The sequence below is a fragment of the Nansenia antarctica genome, assembly GCF_963989245.1.
Source record: "Nansenia antarctica genome assembly, chromosome: 8".
Classification (NCBI taxonomy): Eukaryota; Metazoa; Chordata; class Actinopteri; order Argentiniformes; family Microstomatidae; genus Nansenia; species Nansenia antarctica.
In genome coordinates, this window is record NC_137678.1 from 41,855,332 (window position 1) to 41,877,831 (window position 22,500).

A 22,500-nucleotide genomic window follows, 5' to 3' on the forward strand; every position below is an offset into this window, starting at 1 on the left:
AGTATTAATAGAGTCCACAGAGTATTAATAGCGTCCATAGAGTATTAACTCGTGATGTTTCAGCGAGAGCCAGAGCGGAGAGAGATATGACTTGGAGGGTAAGGCTTGAGTCAGTAACCCTACGCACTGTTTGGGAGGACAGCTCTCTGAGAGGATGACTGAGGGTTGGTGGTCACTGAGGGGAAAACAAAAGGGAAGGGATGCATGAGATGGGGATGATGATGGAGAGACGATGAAGGAGTGTGTCTGTGTGTGTGTGTGTGTGTGTGTGTGTGTGTGTGTGTGTGTGTGTGACAAGCAGTGGAAATGGACTGCATGAGTGTATGTGTGTGTGGGGGGGGGCGATGTGTGTGTGTGTGTGTGTGTGTGTGTGACAAGCATGGGGGGGGGCATGTGTGTGGATGTGTGTGTGTGTGTGTGTGTGTGTGTGGGCGCATGTATGTGGTGTGTGTGTGACAAGCAGTGGAAATGGACTGCATGAGTGTGTGTGTGTGTGTGTGTGGGGGGGGGGGCATGTGTGTGTGTGTGTGTGTGTGTGTGTGTGTGTGTGTGTGTGTGTGTGCGGGTGTGACTCACCATTGAAGTTGACAGCTCTGATGTGGCTGAGCAGCTCCTTGCCGTCGATGTTGGCCATGCGCGGGCACAGGCCGGTGTAGCCGTAGCACAGCTCCCGGTGCATATGGTGCAGGGCATGGGCCATGGCGTACACCGCGTCCATCACAAACTGCACCTTGCCCTCCTGCTCATAGCTGGAGTCACGACCCACCTTCTCCAAGCCTGGAGAGAGAGAGGAGACAGAGGGGAGACAGGGGGGGAGAGGGGACAGAGTGGAGAGGGAGAAGAGAGAGTGAAGAGGGAGAAGAGAGAGGGGTGACGGAGAAGAGAGTGGAGAAGGAGAAGAGAGAGGGGATGGAGAGGTGAGATGGAGAAGAGAGAGGGTGATCAGAGAGGGGAGACAGCACAGTTAGGAGGATAATCAACCTTCTCCAACCTTGAGACAGAGGGGAACATGAGGACACTCAGACTATGCAAACATTTGTATAAACTGTCCTTTTGTAGGAAACTAAAAACTACCAGGTGCTCCTTTGTTTTGTAGAACATGTTTCTTAACTGAACAGCGCAACTGAAAGCAAACCCAAAACTGACCTACAGTTAGGTCCATATATATTTGGACCCTGACAGAATTTGTTTTATTCAAGTTACATGTATGTAATGAATATAGGAAGGGTATTCACATCCAAATTGGAGGGAGGGTTTAGGAATTCCAGCTCTTTAATATGTAGCCCCCTCTTTTTCAAGGGACCAAAAGTAATTGGACAATTGACTCATCTGTGTCATGGGCTGCTATGGGCTATTCCTTTGTTATTTCTTTATTAATTAATACTAGAACAGCCTTGCCTACTATAAGCACCGCCTCTGGGGTCAAATGATCATAGTCTTTAGAATGGGAAACAGTTACATACACACAAAGACCCCTAGTTTGGCGCGTCTTGTGAATTACCCTGCCTCCTACAGAAAAACAGCAAACTAGCTTTATACTAGCTTATCCTGATGCGATTTTGAAAATGTAAGGATACTGGATGGTAGAATGCACATATCTAAGAAAAGTCATGAAAGGAGGGTCCTGAAATTTGAAAATCGAGTGCAACGGTATACTTTTCTTTTTACTCACTTGGTCAAATGACCACACCCATGGCTGTTCTAGTGTTAAGCAGGTAAAAACCCCTTCACAACATCCAGCCATGTGAAGAACAGTCTCCAGGAGGTAGGCATTATCTAAGTCTACCATAAGGGGAAGACTTCATGTCGGGTTCTGGTTCTGGGCTTAAATGCCATATTCTTATCAGCTTGGTTGTAAAGCAAGCCATGCTTAACCCGTCGCTAGTTCAAACAGACCGTTAGTAGACTTTAAACAACAAAGAGACACGGAATCAATCATGATTAGTATTTACTTGCAAGGAGGACGAATATGAGGCCTCTCCTGTAGGAAGAGACGCCATATTGGTACTAAATTTCTCCTGAGTAAGCCAGTTTATTTATTCTCTCAGAAAGGCACACATGTGGTTCAGTTCTCATACAGAATGGAAAGGAGGAGGCAGTGGTCATCCTATCAGAGTAACAGACGTGGCCGTGAGGCGACCAAAACCTGTTTTAAATCTGATAAGCAGGGGAGAGAAGGGGCCAAGGTTCACACAATCATTAACAGATTTCCAGAGACAGGCTGTGCAAAGTTTTACACAGTGATAATCCTGTTTTAACCTTCACAGAATTATATAGAGTATTTAACATTATGAAAACATCGTCTTTAACTCTAACATTTCACAAGAGCAAATACAAAAGGTTCACCACAGGGTGCAAACCATTCATAAGCCTCAAAGGCCAGATTTTTGTAAGACTTTGTAAAAAAAAAACTTTGTAAAAAAACTTTGTAAAAAAAACACCTAAAAAAGCCAGCCCAGTTCTGGAACAGCATTCATTGGAAAGATGAAACTAAGATCAACCTGTGCCAGAATGAGTGATGGCATGGGCATGCATGGCTTCCAATGGCACTGGGTCACTAGTGTTTATTGATGATGTGACAGAAGACAGAAGCAGCCAGATGAATTCTTAAGTGTTTAGGGATATAATGTCTGCTCAGATTCAGCCAAATTCAGAAAGTTGAATGGAAGGCGCTGCATAGTACAGATGGACAATGACCCAAAACATAAGCAACCCAGGAGGTTTTTAAGGCAAAGAAGTGGAATATTCTGCAATGGCCGCGTCAATCACTTGATCTCAACCCAATCGAGCATGAATTTCACTTGCTGAAGACAAAACCAACAGCAGAAAGACCCACAAACAAACAGCAACTGAAGACAGCTACAGTAAAGGCCTGGCAAAGCATCACAAAGGAGGAAACTCAGCATTTCGTGATGTCATGGGTTCCAGACTTCAGGTAGTCATTGCCTACAAAGGATTCTCAACAAAGTCTTAAAAATCTTAAAATCTTATCTTTATTTAGGATGTTGTTAGGATATTAATTTGTCCAATTACATTTGAGCCCCTGAAAATAGGGGACTGTGTATAAAAATGGTTGCAATTCCTAAATCTTTCACACAATATTTTTGTTCAATCCCTTAAATCAAAGCTGAAAGTCTGCACTTCAATTGCATCTCAATTGTTTAATTTCAAATCCATTCCATTCAAATTAAATTCAAATTGTTGTGGCGTACAGAGGCAAAATTATGAAAATTGTGTCACTGTCCAAATATTTCCGGACCTAACTGTATATAACATTTATAAACACTCAAGTGTGGACATGGTGGAATTATGAATAAGCTACTTCAATAACACATACTGTATCTAGAGAAGTTCCTCTTTTACCTTATTAAGATAGCATATGCTCTCTCTCTCTCTCTCTCATCTCTCTTTCTCTCACTTTCTCTCTCACACACGCAAACACACACACACACATACACACACGAATATACTCGCATACTCTCTATTGCAATTTAATATGGGGGTTTATGCAATCAGTCATTAGCATAATTAGCTAAACAAACCAGTAAGAGGCTAAAACTCCATGATGCATAAACATGAAAATCAGTAATTGATTATGATGCCTTTTTATGTTTTCCATCAAACTTATGGAAGTGGAACATTTTGAATTTCAGAGTCCACACTCGTATTGAATATACTCTCGCCTTTTTACCACAGCAGCGGCGCAGGAAACTAACCAAAAAAAGAAAACAAACCTTCAGGCAACAAAAGCTAAATCAAAACATGTCTGGGTTAGGTGAATCAACAAGACCGGCAGCCCTTCAATCAATATGCGTATCCGTGAGGAATTAATAGGGAACTGGGAACAAAATCCAATTGACTTTTATAGCGGCTCCGCTGAGGAGCGGCAGAGGGAAGAAAAACTCTCCTGAGAAAGAAGTGATGTATCTGTTGTTTGCAGCCCGGAGAGAGACCCACTCCCCTGGCGCTGCTCGCTCTGTGATGGATCCGGCCCTGGCAGAGGTGAATTGAAATCATGCTCAACAACAGTGGCTGTACGGAGGCTGTATGTATGGAGACCTGTCTTTTCTCTTCAGGCTCCATCTTGACGGTTCCTCCTAAAGACCTCTTCACCCCCCTCTTCACCCCCACTACCCCCCACTACTCCCCTCTTCACCTTCATTACTGACATACTCAGGCCTGTACACACACACCCTTGTGGGTCGCCCCCCAGCATTTCTTTGCATCGTCACCGCCTATCTACTGTAGCCTCCGTAACACAGCTCCTAAACCACTGCGCCAACTGTCACTTTGCTGGGTAGAAATACACTGAGTCATCCTGCTACCTGTCCTATCTGAAGGCCTGTGGAGGTAGAAATCGGAGGTCATGGAATGCAGGAAATGGAATAGGGAACGGTGTCAAAAACCCATTAGTAATTCCATTCCATAATTACATAACCCAGCAGCTCTGTAAATCAGCACAGGGGACCACAGCCCAGAGAGACTCAATCAGTCCCAGGCCAGACTGGGGTCTGACTCACACACTGCAACCACAACTGAATCACTCAACCCTCCTAGTCTAGTCCCCAAAGTATCACTAACTCCCACTCACTCCCTGTGTGTGTGTGTGTGTGTGTGTGTGTGTGTGTGTGTGTGTGTTTGTGTGTGTGTGTGTTTGTGTGTGTGTGTGCATGCTCGTGTGTGTGTGTGTGTGTGTGTGTGTGCATGCTCGTGTGTGTGTGTGTGTGTGTATCTGTGTGTGTGTGTGTGTGTGTGTGTGTGAGTGTGTGAGTGTGTCCCACTGGGATTTCTATTGTCTCCAGCCAAGCGGGTAATCGCTCCATTCAGCTCATCATGGAGATGATAGGATTCATCTCACGTCAATCCCCTGATAAGACTGTATTACTCCACTGGCTTACAAAGGGCCAACATTACTGGCTTACCGGGGGGGGGGGGGGGGATAGATATCAACTGCTGTACCAGTCCCTGTCCCTACTCCACAGGCCTATGAGCTTTAGCATGGTGCTAACTGTTGCTAACAATGTTTTTACCGTGTGCGAAACAACACAACAGCATTCTAGTTCTCAGTACAAATTCAGTTTCCTCCTATTGCATCATCATCAGTTCTCCTCTGGCTGGTAGAAGCATCACCTGCCATGTCGGCTGTCTCTGTGTGTCCTGTCCCTCTCTGAACAAGCCTTAGTGTGTGTGTGTGTGTGTGTGTGTGTGTGTGTGTGTGTGAGTGATTCCACTCTAAGCTCTTTGATGTGTCAGATTTTGTTTAAACTGCGCTCAGTGTGTGCGGTGTGTGCGTGTGTGTGTGCAGTGTGTACGTGTGTGTGTTTATGTGTGTGCGTGCATATGCATGCCTGCCTGTGTGTGTGTGTGTGTGTGTGTGTGTGTGTGTGTGTATGAGTGTGTGTGTCTGTGCCTGCCTGCCTGTGTGTGTTTGCGTATGTGTGTGTGTGTGTGTGTCAGCCACAGACGGCTAAATTAAATTTGCCCATTCGGGTGTGTTTTAATAATCTCAAGGAACACAGGCGGCTGGTAGAGGGAATTTGCATTGCTCATTGTGGCTGTGTAATAACCCTGACTGGGGAGGCAGATATTACTTCTGCAAACCGTCAGCAATCACAACACTACAGCCGTACCTAGAAACCTTCCGACACACACGCTTGGAAGAGTCTCATAACCGCTCTGCTCTGGGAATGAGGCCATTTAGAATAACACCCCACAGCCAAACATTACCTATTGGTCTATCATCAGGGACCAATCAAGGACAATGTGTGTGTGTGTGTGTGTGCGTGTGTGCGTACCACCACTGAATTGTTCTGGATTTAGCAGCGAGCTCCCACGGGGTCCCGCTTGGAAATCAACAAAAAAAAAGAAAAGAAAAAAAAAAACGTGTGTTTCTTTTTTACTCCCCCCAGATTACCTTATTGGCTAGAGAGGCTCACATCCTGTTTCTCAATTCCTTATTGTGAAAGAAAACGAGGCAGATGGAAAGCGGTAGTGAAGCCCTGGAGAAGTAGACTGAATTATACTGTATCACCTCAGACTGCTACTGCAGTGACAGTTACCTCAGGTCCAAATGAAGGCGATGCTAATGTGTAGGGCTAACGCACCACCATCTCCATCAGCATTTAACATTAATTATACAACAGTTAGTTCCGACCATTTAATTTGATTGGACAAGAGATATTCCATGAGTGCTGATATACAGTATAACAGCACTGGGACTTTTAACTAGACCTATATGTATCGCTCTACATGTTCTACTAAATGACCGTTGATTAGACTACATGTGTTCAGGTTACTAGGCAACAGTCCATTTGTTCAGTTGCGGAACTATTTTTTGTTTATTTTTATGATTAAAAAAACAAACAAATCATAATCTGTTGTCGCTTATTACTGTTAACTAATACATTGCGCTGTAGAACTGTTGTATAAAAGCAATATCACACTCGAGGTCGTGCTCGGCCTGCGTCCTCGTACCTACGACCGAATCACAGCCGTGCTGATATTCAGTATAACAGCACTCCCTCTCGTGTGATCTTGCTTAAATGGCAATCTGGAAGTGGGACAACATACAGGCCACACCGTGTGTACCAGGCTCTAACTGGCTGGGTGGTTTGGTCGGCTAATGCTAATTTTGCTAACCGGTGAAAGTGCTACAATATGATTGATATCAGTGGGGAGCACCGTGGCAGCTTAGCGTATGATTGATGCCAGTACGGACGACAGGCGGTTTAATGACTCGAACGGGCATCTCAATTAAACGTCAATTAGAACGGCAAATTCAATTCCCCCATCCTACCATGACAAGATTGTATTTCTCTCTTTCTGTTCTTCCGAGGGCATTTTTCCATTTGAAGATGTAAACTGGATGAATTACAGAATAATTAAGGAGGGGAAGGTCTAAAAAAAAGAAGAAAAAAAGAATTAAAATAAATAAAAAGATAGAGAACGGAAGACACGGTCCTATGTTTGATTCAGATGGGGCTGAATACATTTGCATAAAAGGTGTCTAATTAAAACACATTGAATTTATCATGCATGTTTTAACATGTCGTCGACCAAACAGTAGAAGAGAACACGCTCTAGGTGCTGCCTCAGTCACACACACACACCCACACACACACACTTGTGCATGCACACACTCACTCACGCACAAATGCACATACACAAACACAGAAGGAAAGTACGCGCACATACTCGCATGCACACACTTGCACACACACGCATGCATGCACACACACACACACACACACACACACACACACACACACACACACACACACACTTGCCTCAGTACAAGATAAATGAACGAAAGTTCCCTCTCGGTAAGCTTTTCTAATGGGCCCCAACTTCTTAATGACGTTGCAGTATACCCAGTGTGAAGTGTGAAGGGCTCTTTCAATTAGACCTTGCGCTCCACACTGCATTAATGAACAACATCACACACACACACACACACACACACACACACACACATACCGTTATGCTTCAACATCTCTCTACCCTAACTCCAACTCTAAAGTAAAACTACATTTCAGAGGCAATCTGCCAAGACAGACATGAATAATCAATAGCAGAAAGTTGCAAATGAAGATCAGATTGCTTTTATATCCATGACCTGACATGTACAGTGAGCTTATTAGGCCAGGCTTGTTAAACGTGCCAATACTGGACCGTCCAGCCATCATTCAGCACATTCAACTGCAGCTTCAGTTCAGGAGCTCCTCAATAACAGAACCGTTTTCTTTTTGTGTTTTCTATCCATTTGTTTTGTTTAGAGACTCTTAGAAAAAAAAAAAAGTGAGTATGTACAGTACCAATACAATTCGACACGGCACTTAAAAGAGTTGGTCAAAGGGTTATACGGCAGGGACAAAATGAAAAAAACCTCCTATTCCCAAGAGTGAATACTTTCTCCTGTTTTTGTTTTTTTGCCAATTAGCAGACGCTTTTAATCCAAAGCGACTTACAATTACGAATTACAGGGACATTCCCCCTGGAGTAACTGAGGGCTAAGTGCATTACTCAAGGGCACACTAGTAGTGGTGTGGTTTCAGGCAGGGTTTGGACTCACAACCTTCCGATCACAAGTCCAACTCACTATCCACTAGACCACCACTACCCCCAGTAAAGTGTACAGTTTTCATCGCGGTGAATCAAGCAGGAACCGCTTACTGAAATGCTCCCGGCTGCCCTTATAGGCTGGTAAAAAAAAAAAAATCGGTCCAAACATATCTTCCTCAGGGCACACTAACCACTACAGACATGCGGACAGCTTTTGAGTGTGCGGGCCGCCACTTTAACCCCATTACTGATGTTTCCGCCCCAGCAGAACGTTGAAAGGGCGGTGTGTCTATGACTTGACAGGTATTCATCTCTGTGTGTGTATCCTCCTGGCCCGTCTCCTCCTCCTCCTCCTCCATCATCGCTGGGTTCCTCTCTTAATGGACACATGCACGCCTCGCGTCAACAGAGGCTAGTATTCCCCAGCGCTGTCCAAACAGTACTTCCCCCCCCCCCCCACCCGACTTCTCTTCTCCCCTGTTTTCCTCCTCCTCCTCCTCCTTCCTTCTTCTTCCCCTTTTTTCTTCTGCTCACACTCCACCACCGCCACTCTTCTCCTCTTGCCCTCCTTCTCCCTCACTCAGGGGTTATAGGGGTGTGAGGAGAGAGAAAGAGAGAGAGAGAAGGGGGGGCGGTACACACTCAGGTGCAGAGTAGGTTAATAGGAATATGAATGTGGCTTGTTTGAGATTGTTTGTCCTGCTCTCCTGTATTCACTGACACAGGTGTTCCTTGTTGCGGCGGTGGTAATTTGTTTTTGTTCTTCTCTCACAGAGAGAAGATTGGAGCAACCTTTGATTTGCCAGACATTTTCATTTTCTCTCAGCGCGCAGCGCGGTAGGACGATACACATGGGAAGTGGCCTTTCTCCAGGAAGCACTTCAGGATCACAACATGTGTCACTTCAGTATGTGTTTTCATAAAAAAAGAAAGAGAGGGTTTTCAAGTGAGTTCTGGGAAGGGGGCCAGGGAGGGAGGAAGCGAGGGCTCGGGTAAATGTTTTCCAATGGATGTGTTTTTCACGAGTGATATTACTAAGAAAATACGAAAAGTTTTTTTTTTTGTTTTGTTTCAAGACATTGGCGGTTTTTGGGCCAAAGGAAGTCCCGTGGTTCTGCAAACTGTCCTCACGTTGATCTCTTGTTTTTTCCGCCTCTCACTGTCTCACTCCTTTGGGTCGCTGAATGAGAAGCTGCCCAATCTAAATCAACCCAATCATCTCAAGCCTCCGTGGCAGGCGTGTAGCCACCTTGCTGACAAGCTCAGAGTGAAAAGCCGGGGAAATGATGTGGAAATGAAAATGACGATGCTGTGCTACCTTAAATTAGAAAATGAGTATTGCCGTGACTGAAGGATTGAGTTGCATTGCACGTCTCCCCCTGTCTTCTCTCTCTCTCTCAGAGAGAGAGAGAGAGCTTGGAAGTGGTAGGTGCAACCATAGGAGAGAGGTGGAGAGAGAAAGAGAGAGAGAGAGTGGGGGGTGGAGAAAGAGAGAGAGAGGGGTGGAGAAAGAGAGAGTCGGAGGAAGTTGCCACCTGAGAGAGCTGCTATTGTTAAAAACAAGACGGACCGTGAAATCGTATTAGTGGAGAGGCGGCTGTTCTCTCTCACCCATGTCACCCTCCCTTGCTGGCAGTGTGTGTGTGTGTGTGGGGGGGGGGTTAGTGTTGGTGGGGGGCACCACCTGTGTGAAGTGTGAACCTGAGGCACCAATGAAGCTCAGTAGAGCAGCCAGGTAGTCACACACACAGTCAAACACACACACTCACACACACACACACACACACACAAGCACACACAAGCACACACACACCCCAGGTCCAGTTTGGGTAATAAAGAACAAATAGGTCATGTGACAGGTACACGATCCACCTCGCCACCCCCCACCCCTTCTTTCTCTTTCTCTATGTGTGTGTGTGTGTGTGTGTGTGTGTGTGTGTGTGTGTGCGTGCGTGCATGTGTGTGTGTGTGTGTGTGTGTGTGTGTGTGTACCTACCTGCATGTGTCTGTACATATTATGTGCTTAGTGCATGTGTGTGTGTGTGTGTGTGTGTGTGTGTGTGTACCTACCTGCATGTGTCTGTACATATTACGTGTGTGTGCATGTGTGTGTGTGTGTGTGTGTGTGTGTGTGTGTGTGTATGTGTGTGTGTCAGCAGCAGTAGAAACGCCAGGCTGACAGGGTCACAGTGAGTGCTCCCCGTGGTGTAGATGGATGTTACCGAGGTAACAGTGATGGATGTGTCTCCCAACGCTCTGTGATGGCCGCGGCCCGCTACAGTGATCGCCACTTCACAGTCTGTGACAGAACCGACGCAAGCACAACATCTGTCAGACACCCCGTGTTGTGGAACCACCCCGCAAAACCTTGAGGTTTCACAAAAGCGAGCACTTTGTCGCATCAATTAATGCTCGTTGTCTTGAAGTGGCATCAAGGGACTGCAGATGCTAACAACCTGGATGTGCTAATTGGCTAAAGCAGGAGGAGGGGTAGGCCGAGGAGGAGCCTGGGTCTCAATTAGTGACCAAGCAGATGGTGGGGTTGACTGTGACTGGGGAGGAACACTGATGACCTCCCTGCTCAGCTAATAACTCTCCCCAGTTCTGCGTATTCAGAAATGGACTGTTTATGCCGAGCTCTGACACAGAGTAGCCTAATTAAGATCTGTGGTGTGTCATGTTGGCACAATATAGACACACACATACACATGCGCACAAACACACGTGCCCACGCACACACAAGGTGTCTTTTTGTGGAAAAATTATATTCTCTGCCAGCTTGAATTAAAAAATAGTTTTTTTCCAATTAAAAGGAAAATGGAAATCAGTCCATATTTCCATAAACGTCTTACATCACCTTGTCCCTTGGCGCAGCGTAACATAACTTAATTAACTCACAATGTACGAGAAATGGTAAGTAGAAATAGACCCCCTTTCTATGGATCAAAGAGAGTCAACAACACGAAGGAAAGAAGAGAGGCTTTTTTTGGTCTCATTAGAGCCTTGGCCAGATCCGGTCTGGATATCCGATTATAGAAATAAGAAATAGAAAATTATAGAATCTCTATAATTGTATTTCTACGTTCCCTATCCTCCTCCATTGGTTCAAACAGTCTGTATTCCATGGAATGTACCTGGTATGGGGCATATAAATGGAATTTCAAGGGAAATTGGCTTAGGCAATTTTAGAATGTTTTTAAATTGGCTTAGGCAATTTCCCTGGTCAAGACCTTGTGTGATTCCATGTAATTTACTGGGAAGGCTTAGGTGTGAACAGAAGCATGAACATTGCCTGGTCCGGCACGTAAAGGCCCCAGGGCTGCGTGCTAAGCCCCATCCTCTACAACCTCTACACCTACGACCTCACCCCCGTCCACCCCAGCAACTCCATCGTAAAGTTTGCAGACGACACCACCGTGGTGGGATGTATCTCGGGGGGGGACGAGGCGGCGTACAGGGATGAGGTAGAGCAACTGAGCAAGCTGTGCAAGGTTAACAACCTGCTGCTGAACAAGTCAAAGACCCAGGAAATCATCGTAGACTTCAGGAGGAAAAAGTCCGAGATCCAGCCCCTGCTCATCGACGGAGAGAGCGTGGAGAGAGTCTCATCCATCCGATTCCTGGGGACGCACATGCGGGATGACCTGACCTGGAAGGACAACACAAAAGGCACCATCAAGAGGGCACAACAGCGGCTATACACCCTGAGATGCCTCAGGAAGGAACACAGCAAGCAGGAGATACTGGTGACCTTTTACCGCGGCGCAGTGGAGAGCATCCTCACCTACGGCATCTGCAACTGGTTCTCCAGCTGCACAACAGCGGAGAGAAACGCGCTACAGAGAGTCGTGAGAACAGCACAGAAGATCACCGGCGCCCCCCTCCCCTCTCTGGAAGAGCTGTACAACACACGCTGTCTCAGGAAGGCCTCCAAGATCTCCAGGGACCCGACCCACCCTGGGTACGTACACTTTACCAGGCTGACCTCGAAAAGGCGGTTCAGGACCACGGCCGCTAAGACTAACAGACTGAAGAACAGCTTCTACCACAGGGCCGTCCAGGCCCTAAACACAGCAAAGACCTAAGTTCTGGGCCCTGGACAGTCTGGACGGATTGTATGGCAGCTGCTGGACTGAAGAAAAAAAAATCAGGTGTAGTGCTGAGGCACAAACATGTACATTTCAAGCCTGCAAACTGTGACACTTTAAATAACGTGAAACAATACTATTGTGCAATATGACAACCCTAGTCGTCTATCTGTACAGTATAGTACAGTGGATTGTGTACATAGCCTTTATTTATGTAAACCAGCTCCTTCCCTTCTTGTGATCTTTTTTAAAAAGTGTTTTTTTTCCCTTTTCCTAACACCAGGGGAGCCACCCCTCCTAAATTTCGTTGTTTGGTACCTGTACTGTAGCAATGACAATAAAGTCCATTCATTCATTCATTCATAAAGGGTTACGTATGAATGAATGAATGAATGAATGGTCTTTATTGTCATTGCTATAGTACAGGTACCAAACAACGAAATTTAGGAGGGGTGGCTCCCCTGGTGTTAGGAAAGAAAAACTTTAAAAAAACACAAGAAGGGAAGGAGCTGGTTTACATAAATAAAGGCTATGTACACTATCCACTATACTGTACAGATAGACGACTAGGGTTGTCATATTGCACATAGTGTTATTGCACATTTATTTAAAGTGTCGCAGTTTGCAGGCTTGAAATGTACATATTTGTGCCTCAGCACTACACCTGATTTTTTTCAGTCTGACGCAAGACGTTTTCACATGGAACAAGTGAACCAATCGCAGCGATTAGTTTCGCACTTGGTTCTTTTGGTTTGCTCCGCTTATGTTACGGAGCTGGCTAGTTAAGCCACATCACATCAGCCAAAGTAGTGATACTTACTTACTTACTAATATAATTCCACAACTGGATACTACTTCATTTCCAATCATAGTTAGCTAGCTTACTTACTTAGCTAGATTACTTACTTATCAAATGCAAATTGATATGTTTACGCAGTGCGCACCAATGGCATTTCCAGTCACTCACTCGCTTCAACTGTCCTTACTCAGGCCGACAACACAGTGTGCACTGCACTGTTCCGTCTGTTTCTTGTTACTAGCAATATGTCTAATTGAGTTGACTTGTATTATGCTTACCATCACCAAGTTCTCCCATACTGTTCTTTTGGACTAGTATAGTATGTTTATATCAACGGTAATCAAGTGCTTTAGTTGGAGAGCAAACTTGGTAATGGTAAGCATAATACCAGTTAACTCGCTGTTAAATTAATGTGAAAAATATGATGATGAATACATATAAAATAGATCACTATTGCGTATGTCATTTACACACACCCAACTGTACCTGAACAAAGGCCATAGCAACTGCCGCGCTTCCCCTCATATGGCAGTCTTACGGGCCTGTCTCGTTCAAATTCAGTCTATAGTCCTGTCCGGACGGCATATAAATTACCTCAGGACCCCGGCAATACATTTTAGTAAACTAAGTCGCAGTGTTCAAAACTGAAGTCACAGAGTCACAACTCTTCATACAGTCTGCATTACTGCCAACACATGCATGTTGGCCAATTACTTCATTCATGTCTCAAAAGAAGCTCGTTCAACCATACACTGGCAACAATGTTCACTCAGAAAGCATACACAGTCATTCATAACATTCTGACTTACAAAACACTAACAACAGGGAGCATTACATAGTTTGAATGATTTTCACAATAATGAATATTTCATTATAAAAATGGTTTGATTTATAGTAATCATAGACATAATTGTTGACTGTAAAGTTGTAGAGTAAAGTTTTAGGCAACAAGAAATTATTCTCCGGATCTATGTCATTTTCCAAGTCTAGTAAGTTATGGTCAGTGTATTGAAATGTTCTCAGTTCCAGTTCCCCATGATCAGTAATACTTTGAGTTATGTCATTAGTGTCTCCAGATGTAGATGAATGAGTTAAGTCAGGCAGTGTCATGGTTGTGTGTTGTGAATTCATACCTTACAGTCCGGTTTATGATGATCGTTAGTAATTGTCCAGTTCCTCGATGCTTCTGATGACCAATATTTTGGCTTTGATCAGTGCAGTTTTGTGTTTTGTGTTGGTGAATCTCATGATGATGATTGCCGGATTGTCGCCGTCGTTCCTCCGGGGCAGAGGGTGGCATGCCTCGATGTTGTCACAGTTCACTACAATCCCCTTGGACTGGAGGAAGGTAGCTTACCTGTTGCTCCGCGGAGCTGACATCCTGCACACCGGGCTCCCCCCCCCCCCGTTGTCAGCGGTCACCGCCCGAGCGTATGACCGGGGTTTGATGCGGATCCCAGTCACAATCACATCGTTCATCCTGGTGTACTGCTCCAGATCCGCCACTCTGTTCTCCAGGTGCACCAGACAGACGCTGGTCTTTCTCAGAGAGCCTTCACCTCCTCCACCAGGTCCAAGATGGCTTTCTGCTGCAGTTTGACAGTGTAAATCTCCTCTGTCAAGAAATCCAGTGACTTCTTGATTTCATCGCTGAAGGGTATACCGCCGTCCACTAGGTGACAGTATTTCGTGAGCGTATTTCTTCAATCGCCTTCTTCGGTCAGTGCCTTCTTAGGACCCATGGTTTAGGACAAAATAAACAACAAGCAAAACAACTCTTCAAACCTCCCGCTCCTCCGTCCGCTCGCGCCCTTGTCTCCTCGTTTCACGAAGGGCGGGGCTCAGCTCCCTCCACACACACACTCTGACGTGCTCATCTCAAACAAGCCATTCGTCTCTACTGTATAAGTGCAAATAAAGGCCAACAATAATAGTTTTAGTAATGGACGGACGTAGACACCAAACCTCTGACAAGCAGGCTAACTTCCCGCGTTTATTAAACCCGAATCTGGCGATATGGACGATTTTAGACGCTTTTTAGGGGTGCTTGAGTATCCCTAAATTTCATCTCAGCACGACCTAAAAAAGAATAATAATTATTATTATCATTATTATTATTATTATTTTCTGAAATCATTCTAGCCCAATTACAGTCATTGTTACACACTCCGGTCCAGTAGCCTACATACACGCACCTGATTGGTCCGCAAGTTGTCTCGCGCTTCGCCCGGAGTATAAATGTTTAGAGCGGGAGTGTGTGTGTGTGAGAGAGAGAGAGAGAGAAAGAGAGACACGAAGTAAGAAGTCAGCAGGTGAAAGTAAGCAAAGTAAGTATGTAATTTCTGAATTTCTGACAGAAAACATTGGTTCAAATTGTTCGTTATTATTGTGACTTAACTAGAAAGTGTCTGATTGTAGTTCCATGGTGACTAGAAAGTGTCTAGTTCCATTGTGTGAATAGTGTTAACGAACTAGCAAGCTAGCTAGCTAGCTCAGAGGTGATTAGTAATAATAGATGGTAGTAGTAATAATACAATATGTCTTATTCTGCTAGAATTGGGCTTTATGGTAATAAAATACAATTTAAAAAGTGGATTGAAGCATTGGAACAAACCCTCACTCATTGGAAATGTCTGTTTTTCCATAGATGGGATCTTTTTTCAGGTGAGAGAGTCAAGTCAAAATGACATTATCTGACTGCATTGCCCACAGCAACCCAATATACAATTAGAATGATGTTATAAATTGATATGGATCAATGTATACCTCTTATTAGATTATACATATTCTGGTTGTTATGTTTGCCTTTCGGTGGACAGCAAAAGAGGGAGAGAGGAGGATAGAGAGAGAGAGCAGGACGGAGTCAGCACACCAGAGAGACAGCAAGAACCAGGTGAGAAAGTGGACAGGTAGTCAAGACCACAAGTAGCCTTGAGAACCGATGGTTCTGGTGCAGCACCCTCAGCACCCCCCTTCATTACTTGTAATAGGATGTAATAAACGTTTGACACACATGGCAATAAAAAAACATGAATCTTGAATTAGCAAAACATTTTTGCTATTTAAACATGTCAGCATGTCATCACTGACAGATGACAGGTAGATAATGAAAGGTAGTAAAAAAAACAACTGAAAAATGATGTTGCCAGACTTGCAGACTTTTTAACCAGACCCTGTCACATATGTTTGTGTGTGATTGTCAGTGCAAAGAGGGAGAGAGGAGGATGGAGATGACACACAGAGAGAGAGAGAGAGAGAGAGAGAGAGAGAGAGAGAGAGAGAGAGAGAGAGAGAGAGAGAGAGAGTGAGAGAGAGTGAGAGAGCAAGAGCAGGAAGAACCAGGTGAGAAAGTGGACAGATAGTGAAGTCAAGATTGTTATAGTGTCAAAACAGTAAAACAATTAATAAAAAATAAGTGATGGCTTTGTGGCTCAACAATAAAGTCTATAAATTATCATATTTGTTCTAGTCACATAATTGATATTATGATATTACAGAGATAACTTGTTCTGTTACTAATATGTTACACTAATTGTGAGGGGGGGGGGAGAAATTAACATTTCACAACAGGGGGGGGGGGGCAGCAAACCTAGGGGAAACACTGATAATATGACTTTATGATAATATGTCATTATTCTCTTAGGTCATCCTTCTTCCTCTGATCCTCTTAGGTCATCCTCCTCCTCCACTGATCGTCATATCGGATGATGACGATGATGATGATGATGATGATGTGCCAGACGACCACATACTTATATTGGACAGTGAGGATGAAGAGGAGCAGAGCCAGGCGAGCGGGGGTGAGGAGAAATTAACATTTCACAACGGGGGGGGGGGGAGGTGGAGGATCCATGCCACCCTCCCAAGGCAGCAAACCTAGGGGAAACACTGATAATATGACTATATGATAATATGTCATTATTCTCTTAGGTCATCCTTCTTCCTCTGATCCTCTTAGGTCATCCTCCTCCTCCACTGATCGTCATATCGGATGATGACGATGACGATGATGATGATGATGATGATGTGCCAGACGACCACATACTTATATTGGACAGTGAGGATGAAGAGGAGCAGAGCCAGGCGAGCGGGGGTGAGGAGAAATTAACATTTCACAACGGGGGGGGGTGGAGGTGGAGGATCCATGCCACCCTCCCAAGGCAGCAAACCTAGGGGAAACACTGATAATATGACTATATGATAATATGTCATTATTCTCTTAGGTCATCCTTCTTCCTCTGATCCTCTTAGGTCATCCTCCTCCTCCACTGATCGTCATATCGGATGATGACGATGACGATGATGATGATGATGATGATGATGATGATGTGCCAGACGACCACATACTTATATTGGACAGTGAGGATGAAGAGGAGCAGAGCCAGGCGAGCGGGGGTGGAGGTGGAGGATCCATGCCACCCTCCCCGTTGTGAAATGTTAATTTCTCCTCACCTTTAATAAACTACTATTAGCTATAGTATTTCAAACTTATACACTGACTCTTGGTTTTCTTTTCATTGTATCTTATGCATAAACCGTGTTATAATATTTTGAAATGAGTAGTGGGGAGTGTTCACTATTTCCTGTGGGTAAAGACGGTGGAAAGTGGTGCCATTTAGCCACTAAACTAATTGTATTCAGTTCATCCATACTGAAATTCAGACAGTGAATAGCATAGGCCTACTTTAGACCCGGTCTTTTAGTACAGCACCACACTCTAGGGGAGGAACGTGTATGTGGTACGGTTATACACACAATGACATAACATACAGTAATGATAACAGTGTGTGTGTGTGTGTGTGTGTGTGTGTGTGTGTGTGTGTGTGATATTCACTGACTATACATACAATTCAGTTAATACTGATAGACCTAAAACAGACTTAAAACAGAATATACGTCATGTGATAACCTACTTTCTTCCACTTCCACAGTGAAATGCAGCAAAATTATCTTTGGTTCCAGGGTTAGAAAAAGCAGCCAATGTTTAATCCTTTGTCTTACCTACATATAGACTGTCATCATGAACATGCCAGTGTAGGCCCTAGATATATAGAAATATTTTGTAGAAAATTAAATAGGCCTACCTTACTTTATCAACTTATATTGTACAAATGGATACCTCATTCCTCTATACCTTGACTAATTGAAAACAGTCAATCATAATCGTCTGAATAATAGCAAGACAGTTTGGGATCGCTATGTATTTGGCAGGTTCATTAAGCTGTTCATTAAACCGTTAACATGTTTGAAAGGCACAACACGGGAATCCTAGGGCATTTAGCTCATGTGAACGGCGAAAATCATTGGCGGTCCCGGGTTGGGGAACTATGTGTGAAAAGGTCTTTAGTCATCTTCATGATCAAATGGAGATTGTCGGTCATCAGATATGTTCACTAACATTGTATCGCAGATGCCACTGTCACCCTCCAATGACAGAATGGGACAACTCCAGTCCCATTGGCTGCACACTTCTGCTCCAGCCCAACACCAACACAAGTTGGTACTTTCACTACTACCGAATTATTAATCACAAAATGCCCCGCCCCCCCACGTTCATCAGATGTGTTAGAGCTGAGCAATAGCATAAGTGTGCATAAACCAACTACTGTGCGTCCTCTCTCCTACACCAGACTTGCCCAATCCTCCCCCTTTAATAGGAGACACTGTTAAATAGGCTTCTAATGATTCCCCAGAGAGAGATGGATGAGAGTGCTTCCTTCCTCCCACTCCTTAACTCAGAGGTAAACGAAAAACAACTGTGTGTGAAACAATCCGGTGTACCGGGTCCTCCCTGCACCCTAATTCCACAGGGTGAGCCCCACTTTTATTGCTTCTGTCAGAGCCAATCCTGTTTACCGGTGGAATGGATCCGTTTAGGCCCCCGCGTGAGGAAATCACTCTCAGGGCTGAACAAGGGGCGATAAATCGAGGGATCAGACGGGTTTAGCTCTCGGACCACCTGACATCTTCATCTCTCTGGGGCAGACGGGCTTTTCCTGTGTGTGTGTGTGTGTGTGTGTGTGTCTGTGTGTGTGTGTGTGTGTGTGCGCGTGCGTGCGTGCGTACGTGTGCGTGCCTGCGTGTGTGTGTGTGTGCGTGTGCGTGCCTGCGTGTGTGCCTGCGTGTGTGCCTGCGTGTGTGTGCGTGTGAGCGCACGTGAGTGTGTGTGTGTTTCAGCGAGAGATTTGAGGAGCAGAGCTGGTTATTTTTTCAGGTGTTCTGCCGCAAGGCGACACGCGGTCAGCCGCAGGCCAGGGTCTGAGGAACACAGGGACCGCTGTTGTGAGAACGAGGAGAGCAGTCAGGCAGAACCAACCGCCTCCTCAAATATTGAAGAACAAACAACAAAACCGTCGACCTGCTCATGTTTACTGACCGTTCAGGGCCAGCGTAAGTCGCCTGCGATAAAGTGGCCCAAAAGTCAGTCGTTTTCAATGTCGGTGACACAGACCCCCCGGAGACATGCAGCCATGTGACAGTTAGGGGACACGACCCGACAAAGGAACAAGCTCTGTGTTATGCACAATTTCCCTGTGACCTAGGCGAAATACGCAATCGGGGGGGGGAGAGAATGTCACACTACATTGTGTCACCCGGACCAGAATACCTTTGACTGGTTGGCCTGGTAACGTCTTAACGATCAAATTGTTCAAACGAGCTACCCCCGGACCAGAAAGAAAAGAGGAAGGAGAGGAAGAATACCATGGAGGAAAAAAAACAAGTGCTTCTTCCTCATGTTCTGTGACCCTTGACCCCACCATTGTCAGACCAAATGGGGGCCAGAGGGCAGCGAGGACCAAACAGGGAGGCTCTGATCACTCTCATGTGACCGTGGTAAATGTCAACAGGGAGCTCAGAGGTCTGAAAGGTACAAACCCAGATGATGAAAGGACCAGGCAAGGCGTTTGAGAGGGCACATTATCGTGTGTGTGTGTGTGCGTGTGTGTGTGTGTGTGTGTGTGTATGCGTGTGTGTGTGTGTGTGTGTGTGTGTGTGACACAGATCAAACACACACCCCCAAACCCATTTCCTCCAGGCTGACAATCAAATTAAACTCTTCTTTGTTCTGTTGTGAACGTTTGTTCCTCTGATTTGTTTTCCTGCCGTGTGTCTGTCGACCCGGGCCACTGCTGGCCGTTTGGGTGCCCTACGCGTAATTGCTTTGCGGTGCCGTCGCGCTTAAAGTTAGCAGAGAATTAGAGGAGCGGAGGGGGGTGGGTGGTGGTGGGGGGGATGCTAAAGCTAAATGGATAATGGCTAGCACTAATGGTGGTCTAATAATGGGGTAATGGTGCCTATTGTAGTCGTGCTTCATCTTACATTTCAATAATTCATCATTATGATTATTATGATGATCATTAGGCTGTGCCCCCTCTGGGGACTGATGCGTGATGCGCGCGTAGCACGTAGCGGCGGCCCTGCTCTTGACAACTAGTGTATGCTATGCTTGTGTCTATATCACCGACATTTGCAAGATACAAGTGCAAATATTTATTATACAACTTCTCAAATCAAATCTGCAAGTGCAACTTTCAAGATACAAGTGCAAATATTTATTATACAACTTCTCAAATCAAATCTGCAAGTGCAACTTTCAAGATACAAGTGCAAATATTTATTTTACAAGTGCAAATTTCAAGATACAAATGCACAAAACGAACCTACAACCTCACGAGTTTAGTCCCATATATATCTTCATAATATTGGATGTATAAACTAAGCCATGATGACAGCATTAGATTGTCTGCTAGAACTGTGTGTGTGTGTGTGTGTGTGTGTGTGTGTGTGTGTGTGTGTGTGTGTGTGTGTGTGTGTGTGTGTGTGTGTGTGAGTGTGCGTGCGTGCATCTTTCGTGGTAACCCAATACATTGTAGTAAAGTTTTGTGAGTGTGTGTTATCTAACTGTGTGTGTTACATAATGCTATGCTTAACCAATTTCATGGTCTGTCTGGCCTCGACACAATGCCCTGTAATACCCACAGGCTTATAGTGAATTACAGGCTGCGGTCATGAATCCGTCTCAATGGACGTGGAACGTGTGACAGTGATAATGGAATGCGTGTTGTTGGGAGAAACGCGATGATTGATCTGTACGGAGTTGTGTGTCTGCGAGCCGCAGTCATTAGCTCAGTGTAATAATGCCATCGTATTCCCTACAGAGGAAGAGGGGGAGTGGGGTCGAGAGGGGTCCTCTCTGTCTCTATATATATACTGTATCTCTGTCTCTCTCTGTCTGTCTCTCTCTATATATATATATCTGTCTCTCTGTCTGTCTCTCTCTCTATATATATCTCTATCTCTCTATATACTGTATATATATATCTGTCTCTCTGTCTGTCTCTCTCTCTATATATCTCTGTCTCTCTCTATATATACTGTATATACTGTATATCTCTCTGTCTGTCTCTCTCTCTCTCTCTCTCTCTCTCTCTCTCTCTCTCTCTCTCTCTCTCTCTCTCTCTCTCTCTCTCTCTCTCTATATATATATATATATATATATATATATATATATCTCTGTCTCTCTGTCTGTCTCTCTCTCTATATATCTCTGTCTCTCTCTATATATATATATATATATATATATATATATGTCTCTCTGTCTGTCTCTATCTATCTCTCTCTATATATATCTCTGTCTCTCTCTCTCTATATATATATATATCTCTGTCTCTCTGTCTGTCTCCGTCTCTCTCTCTCTCTCTCTCTCTCTCTCTCTCTCTCTCTCTCTCTCTCTCTCTAACCCCCTCCAACAACCTCCAGCACCCCTAGTGGTCGACATGGCAACCTATAACCTCAGGATCAAGGGGAGGCAACTGATTGGTTTCCATGTTGATGATGCAAAGGTCACGACCCTTCGCACTCAGAATTAATCGACTCGGACGCCGCGCTCGCACGTTAGCGAGAGTAGCACACACACATACACGCGGTCACACACGGTCACCAGGAGTCACCGTCACAACAAACCTGACAACCACTCATATTACCCTCAGCTGCATCGTAACACGCACACACACACACACACACACACCTCCAGTACACACACACATACACTCACTTACAAACCCACACACACACAGACCTCTCTCAGGCCTCTAAAACTCCATCACAGCCTGGCAACAACATCAATCCAAACTCCTGCCATCACAAAATAACCCAGCGCATACAACACTCAGTACAGGTGAAGCATTCCTCTCACAGAGAAGATTGGAGCAACGTTTGATTTGCCAGACTTTTTTTTTTACCCTCTCTCTCTCTCTCTCTCTCTGGTACCAGTGCAAACAGTGTCATTGTTCCATACCAATATCATCTCTGATCTCATTTCAGCGAACAGTATGTATTGAAAACAGAGACTGTGTGTGTGTGTATGTGTGTGTGTGTGTGTGTGTGTGTGTGTGTGTGTGTGTGTGTGTGCATGCGTGCGTGCGTGCGTGCATTTGCAGTAGCTATCTGTGTGCATAATGCTAAAAAATTAATACACTCATGAAAAACAACCCTTGATTCGCCCTCTGCCTGTCCTCATCAGAAACAACTCCCAGTCTACATGCCTTTGGG

The 22,500-nt window shown here is 44.9% G+C and overlaps 1 protein-coding gene across 1 annotated transcript in view; it reads right to left on the minus strand.

Moving 5' to 3' along the window:
* The window catches only part of grm8a (glutamate receptor, metabotropic 8a), a gene marked incomplete at its 5' end in the record, with an annotated part of 198,618 nt that overhangs the window by 38,758 nt on the left and 137,360 nt on the right, over positions 1–22,500 (minus strand). The window contains 2 exons of the mRNA XM_080538362.1: positions 128–175; positions 577–777. Coding sequence (XP_080394488.1) covers positions 128–175; positions 577–777 — 249 coding nt within the window. The remainder of the gene's footprint in view (positions 1–127; positions 176–576; positions 778–22,500) is intronic.